Here is a 7,607-nt window from a genome sequence, read left to right on the forward strand (position 1 = left end):
CTGCTGCTGCTGCTGCTGCTGCTGCTGCTGCTGCTGTTGTTGTTGTTGTTCCTACCGTCCCTTCACCTCATCTTGTTTGTGGCAATAAACGGCGTTGACGTTTATCACTGAATGAGATTTTCTTGTTGTTGTTGTTGTTGTTCCTACCGTCCCTTCACCTCATCTTGTTTGTGGCAATAAACGGCGTTGACGTTTATCACTGAATGAGATTTTCTGTGTTTGCTATATATATGCATGTGACGTCTCTAGTACTGGATGTTAAACGTTAGTAGTGGGTGTAGGTGGGTGAAGCGTTAAGTTGTGAGGTCCGGTTGTTGTTTTTACAAATAGTTTCTAGAATGAAATTGGACGAAGTGTTTTAATGAGTCAATTAACTCCATTAGGGCTTAGCAGAGAAAGAATGAGCGCGCGCTAGAGGGAGAGGGAGAGAGCTAGAAAGAAAGGGTTAGGGTTAGAAAGGGATGAGGGAGAAAATACAAGGAAAGAATTAAATAAGAGCTAGCGAGAGAGAGAGAGAGAGCGCGCGATCTCAGAGAGAATGAAGAGAAGTGTGAGAGAGAGATATCCGAGAAAAGGGAGAGAAGCGAGATAGAGATCTCAGAAAAAAGGAAAAGAAGAGAGAGAGAGATCTCAGAGAGAATGAAGAGAAGAAAGAGAGGTGTCCCCGTTCACCCTTTCTTGTCGGGCCAGATGGCACCGTCCATAACATTGCGGTACATGGAAAGAACAGTACTGTCGATGACCACTAGGTGGCTATCCGTGCTTAATCGAAAGGCTTATCACATTCGAGATATGTCTTTTGCATCAATAGGGCTGTGACCACTGATCTCTATAATATAATCTATTATATTATTAATCGATTATATTATAGAGATCAGTGGCTGTGACGTCTTGGGTAATCAGTAACACTGATTGATAATTTATAAGTAAAGTATAATTGTAAAGGTGTTCACATGCATGCGCTCGTGTCATCCGAGTACAAAAGATTTACTCGTTTGATATTTGTTTGTTACTATTGAGATTTGAAGCACTCAGTATTAACGTATTGCTGCTCCAGTTCACAGCATTGACATCCTTGTACGTCTTTGTATCGGTTTGATAAGAAGCTTAGCTAGATAGAGAACTGTCTGATTAACTATGGGACAAGAATGATTAACTTCCCCTGCACAAGACTATTGACAATGAGGAAAACGTTACACGCGAAACATAACTTGAACATAATATTATCAGGAGTGAATGGATGGGAGGAGGAAGGAAAGAGGAGAGAAAGGAGAGAAGGACGGAGCGAAGGAAGAATGCAGACGGAGATGTGCACACGCATGCGCAGTACACATGCACAGACAAACGCACGTACGGTACAAACGGCACACATACAGGCACGGATGCACATATTCCTTCTATTATAGTTACTTCTCTGCCCTTCCCGCTCACCCCGACCTCCCTGCTCCGTGACTCTCTCCTCTCTCTCTCTCGTCATCTCTCTCACTAGTCGTCTATCTCTCTCTTTTCGCTATCACACGTCTCGCTCCTCTTCTCTCTCCTCTCTCTCTCCTTCTCCCTCTCCTCTTCTCCTCTTTCGTCGTCACATCTCTCTCTCTCTTCCGCTCTCTCTCAGACACACACCGCACACACCAGACACCCAGCCAGGCCGTGCCGCGCACCCACCCCGGCCACCCAGCCACGCTCTCTCTCTCGTCTCTCTCGCAATATTCTTTTTCACGGCACGGCACGCCCAGGCCGATACCTACACACACACACCCACGCTTTCTCTCTCTTTCTCTTCAGCGCGACCCACGCACGCACGCACACGACGCACGTGCACAAACGGCACATACATCACTCTCTCCGCAATTTGTTCTCTCATTCTTGGGGCGCGCTTATATATATATACTATCTATATACATATATATTCATACTCGGCTTTCGCTTCTTTCCCTTGCTCACTTCTGATGTCTCCCTCTCGCAGATAGATCGGTCACGGCATTGCAATCGGCAGCGGTGAAAGTTTGCCAGCCAAATGACCGGTATTCAGCCGAAACATTTTCAACGCCCCGAGGCACAAAAGTGTCTATCTACGCCTGATAAGACAACGCGCACGCGTGCGCGCAACTCATACCCGCGTGTGCGCAGTCCGTTAATGGTGCGTGTATGTGTGTTTGTTTGACGTGTAACGATACACGTGATTTATAGGCCTGATAATCATATTTTGTGCTCGTTAGGGGGTGAAAAAGTTGAGACTGAGAACGGCCATTTGCCTGGCTAACTTTTTCAGCCGTGCACCTGATGCCGTGGGCGATACTATCAGCGAGAGGGGGAGGAAATCTAGAGGGCAAGTGGCGAGAGGGAGAAGGAATGAAAGAGGAGAGAAGCAGAAGAGGGAAGGAAGAATGCAGACGAGAACACCTCTCCCCCCGAATGTGCACACGCATAGCGCAGTACACATGCAGCAGAGACAAACGCAACGTTTACGGCACAAAACCGCGACACACAGGCTAGGCATCGGATGAATATGTTCCCTTCTAATATAGTTACTTCTCTCGGCCTTCCCGTCGTCACCCTCTCCCTCTTCCGTGACTTTACATCCCCCCTCTCTCTCTCCTCACACACGACACACACCACGCACACACACACACACAGCCCAGCACCACACACACACATGTCTCTCTCTCTCTCGTCTTTGCCAATATTCTTTTCACGCGCGACGCACATGCTCGCCGACGCACGTACCGTAACACAGCACACACACACACCACACAACACACACACACCACCCACACACACACACACACACAACACACACACACACACAGCACACACACTTTTCCTCTCATGTATCTCCTCTCTCGCCATTTGCTTCTCTCTTCTCGGGCGCTAGTATATATACACATAGTTATATCATAATTATATTGCTATATATACTCGCCTTTTTCCGTTTCTTTCCCTTGCTCACTTCCTTACTCCCCTACTAACCGAAACTTTTTCATTTTGGATTAAATTTAACATCTTTCAATGGCTGTGGGGACCCTGATATTACATATTATCAGGAGTAGATAATAGAAGTCTTCTATTATCTACTCCTGATATTATATATATTTTATATTTTAACATTATTATCTTTATCCTTAGCGTATTGATGCCCTATAGAGGAAACCTGCGCATAAAATTGTCATAACACATTACCACCATAATCCATACTGATAAATTATTTATTAATTGATAAATTATTGATTAATTGAGTGATTAATTGATAAATTCACGTTATTACTTATGTTCGGTGAATGTTACAATATATTAAGAATCGCCATACGATTTTTCGTAGTCGTGTTGCAACTATGTATGTGTGAGTGAGTACGACGAAACAAACTACTTAGGGGAGATGCTAGAATAACGGGCACCGAAGGTTCCGTAAATTTGTCCGTCTTCATTAAAAGTCTAGAATCCAAGTCGGCATATTACGGTCGATTAAATGGCCGTTTTTAATCCAAGTTTTTTGCGTCCTCGATGTAGTTAGTTATTCAGGATTTTGAAGATGAAAGATTCACTAGTTGAGCTTTTATTAAAATCGTAGAGCGGATTTCCATGAGTAGCATTCCAGCATATGAATACGTATGTAATGTCAGTAACGCGGTTACTTATGTTCAAGTGGATGTTTCAATATATTAAGAATCGTCATACAATTTTGTAGTCGTGTTGTAACTGCGTAGGCCTATGTGTCACGAGTACGATGAAACTATACTATCTACGCAGGGAGACACAAGAGTAACGGACACCGCAGGTTCCTTAAATCTGTCCAAATCTAAAATTTAAGTCTAATTAGAGATCTCATCGAGTTATTAGCAATCGCCGAGTACGTTTTCCGTGTACAGTCATCATTTTGTCGCGATAATTCAACGTAAAATCAAAGCATGAACATGATATAAGAGCTATACAAAGACGCAAAGTATTTTTTACACATCGTAAATGGCCAATTTATTTTCAAGTAATTAAGAACATTCAAGATCAACATCTTATCATCTAGACATCTAAATAGTACAGAAACGATTACATGACGATGTGCAGGGGCCCGCATGCGTACACGCGTGCGTGCACGCGATGGGTCGACCGAGCAGCCTACACGAGGATTTACAATTATAATAATATTTATTCGTGACATACATACATCACCACCCCCAGGCGACTCCTGAACCACTTTATGCTTATAAAAATATTGCTATGGCAGTATGTACAAATGTTGATCAACCAATCCGTGAAATAAAATATCCTGCTTACACTGAAAATCTCCGTGAAAAAATCGGGCAGTAGTAGTAGTAGTAGTGATGTCCGGTGTGTGTGCGTGTGTGCGTGCGAGCGTGCGCGCGCGTATGTATATGTGCTTTCTCTACTCTACCTGCTTGCTGTCAACGGATATTAGTTGGGTAGTAACCTCGTTCAGACGGGTTTGTTGTAAAAACAACGAGAATCACGACTCTATCTTACAGATATACATATACATATATATATATATATTTATATATATATTATATATATATATACATACGAGGATGAATGAAAACTTCTATATAAAACTCCACTGATTTTCCACCACACACGCACACGGATTTGTTACGTAATGTAACACTCGCAGGGGGTTCGCACACACCAGCGGTGCACGCTGCTGCTGCTGCTGCTGCTGCTGCTGCTGCTGCACACCCTGCGAGCGAAGACTAACAGACGAGAATATAAGTACATATTACTCTGGCCCCACTTATGTATAAGGATTATGTACGAAATCACATACATAGTACGGATAGATATAACACTATACTTATATATATGTACGAGAATAGAAGAGACTGGCGTTCACGGATGCAACACATCTACAGCACGACATCTGCCACGGAAATGTCGCGCACGCACTATACGATATAGTAATAAATATGTACAATAGGGGGCGCCGTCGTCACCCGGGCCCCCGGGGTATTGAACCTGGCGTTGGTTAAATATAATCACTATTAACAGAGAAACCCGCACGCGCAAACCATGCTATTTACAGTCGGGATCTCGCTCACCAGTACTGTGTGCCGCACGGCCGCCTAACACCGGCGACGAAAACAAAGGGAGGGAAAAAATAAAAACAAAATGGCCGCCGCACTGGGCGTGCGCGCGCGCTGTTTCGGTAGAGTCTATTATTATACACGTGCGCGAACACGAAACGGTAGTAGGTATTTACACGCGTTCTGGGCGCGACTAACCCCGCGAGACGGGACGTAAGACGTCCCTCGATCCGGGGATCCAGATCACCGCGTGACGATGGCGCGTCACGACGCTAGGTCTGCGCGAAACGTGGCCGGCGTCGTTCGTGTAGCGACGACGCAGCACAACCTGTTGCGTGACGTAGCACAACCCTGTCACGACGCACCGCCACGCGTCGCGACGCACCCTGACGCGTCGCGACGTACCGTGTCGCGTCGCAACGTACCCTGACACGTCGCGACGTACCCTGACACGTCGCGACGTACCCTGACACGTCGCGACGTACCGCCACGCGACGCGACGTACAGCGTCATTGCATCATGTCGTGGTGACGCGCTCCCTACCTGTCTTGAGTGGCCGCGAGCTGTGGTTACCCGACGCGGGACGGAGCGGGGTGGGATGGGGCAGGGGAGGTGCGAGAGATTTCCTAACACGTGCTTTGGTATCCCACTGATTGCAACGAACCTATTTTTGTCGATCCCACGGACAACAACTCACCATGACTACTCATTCACGTTACGTAGTGGGTCGGGAGAGGTGAGGCGGGGCGAGGTGGGGGGAGGCGGATACCCATGCAACTCACGTTCGTGCGCGCAGGGTAAGTGTGTGTGTGGGGGGAGGGGGAACGCGACCCACCCCCCGCCCCCGCCCGGCAGCACGTACGCCTCCTTGACTCACCTACGTCCGCCGGGATTTCACGTTTAAAAAACCAAAATACTCACTCCGGAGCTTTCGATATCGCCGCACGCATTGTCGCTCTGGGGGGGGGGCCTTCCCCCTTCCCCCTCTCTCTCTCGTGTGCGCGCGCGCTCTCGTGCGATCTCACGTTGGCGTTCCTCGCGCGCGCGCGCGTGTGTCGGTGACGATTCAATCATCTAAGGAGGGCGAGTACGAACGGTTCTCGCATCTCTATATCATCTCTCTCTCTCTCTCTCACTGTCTCGACGATCGCCGTGGCAACGACGGCGACCACAAAGAATTCCACGAGTTGGGAATATTCCCCCTGCGGAGTTCGGTTTTCCCGTTTCGTTTACGGGGCGTGGCGGGGCGGGGATTGGAGGAGAACCGGAAAGCAGACGTGTGCGGTGGTGTCGCGCCTCGTCTCGTTTTCTCTCTCTCTTGCGACCGGACCGCGTTACACAATCCGGTGACCCTGCAGCGCACCCCAAGGTCACGGAAGTCGACCCCTGGACGACTCCCGAGGTCACGGGAGATGACCCCCTGGACGACCCCTCTCGGGTCACAAGCGTGTGACGAATCATATCGTCTCGGGTTGGCGTTATCGCGACCCTCTTGCGGCGGACGTCACGCGACCACAGCGCCCTCTACTCGCCGGGCGGATTCAACGACAAGAGAACGCCGACGGAGTCCTTGACGGCGTGGAATATGATGTTCTTGACCTGCAGCTTGTCCTCGTGGTTGCTGTGCGTCTCCGAGAGCAGGCGGAACTCCTGCGTGAGCGCGAAGCAATGGCCGACGCCCTCCGGTGAGACAAAGTCCTCCGCGACCTTGATGCAGCTGTGAAGGTTGCACACCTGCGGGTGGACGAACGGTGAGACGGTGGTCGTGGTGGGGGACGATCGTACGATCGATAGATCAACATCAATACATGCGATAGCGCTAGAATGTACGCGTTTTGTGTACGCGCGAAGTTTTTAATGCAGTTTACGTGTTAATGCAAGCGGTGCGAAATACATGCCCTTTGTAAAAAGGATGTTGCGTTGTATAGACAGTTATATAGAGTCTCTTTATATAAAGAGGGTACCTTTATATAGACAGAACTCCCCTTCTAGACTTATAGAGTATAGACTCTATATATAGAGTACCCCTACATAAATTGGGTTTTTTTATTTAGAGTCCTTTAAATAGAAAAACTACCTTTGTATGTGCACAGGACTCTCTCACCCCAGGACATCGCAAGTCTCTTTATATAGAAACATTTCTCTCATGCAGTGAAAATACCCCTGCTTACAACACACGATTAATTTTTACGTAAAGAGATTCAAACACTGCGTGCGGAGGGTGGCGCTACCTGGTGAGGGGCGCCGGCGGGGACGAAGACGGCATCTCCGAGGAACTGGACGATGCTGTACGCCTCGACCGAGTACTCGACGACGAGACGCTGCCTCAGGTAGACGTCGAGGTACCACGACTGGTCGTGGATCGCGTCGTGGTGCGGCTCCGGACGCTGGCCGCGCTCCTCCGCCACCTGGTGGTGTGAGGGGAAAACAAGAGAACGTTACGGTGGTGGCGGTGGGGTGGGCGCGCAAACGACTGGAGGTGTGGGTGTGTTTCGATTGCTCGTGTTTGCTCTAGGTTCAGTTCTCTGTCTCTCTCTCTCTCTCTCTCTCTCTCTCTCTCTCTCTCTCTCTCTC

General features: G+C 48.4%; 1 protein-coding gene across 1 annotated transcript in view; it reads right to left on the reverse strand.

Moving 5' to 3' along the window:
- Nucleotides 1-3,941: 3,941 nt before the first annotated feature.
- Nucleotides 3,942-7,607, reverse strand: part of LOC106814812 — a 23,180-nt gene continuing 19,514 nt past the window's right edge. The window contains exons 15-16 of the mRNA XM_014819164.1: nt 7,265-7,441; nt 3,942-6,767 (exon numbers count right to left, since the gene is read on the reverse strand). Coding sequence (XP_014674650.1) covers nt 6,558-6,767; nt 7,265-7,441 — 387 coding nt within the window. The 3' untranslated portion in view covers nt 3,942-6,557. The remainder of the gene's footprint in view (nt 6,768-7,264; nt 7,442-7,607) is intronic.

Source organism: Priapulus caudatus, unplaced genomic scaffold, assembly GCF_000485595.1.
Source record: "Priapulus caudatus unplaced genomic scaffold, Priapulus_caudatus-5.0.1 Scaffold983, whole genome shotgun sequence".
Taxonomy (NCBI): domain Eukaryota; kingdom Metazoa; phylum Priapulida; class Priapulimorpha; order Priapulimorphida; family Priapulidae; genus Priapulus; species Priapulus caudatus.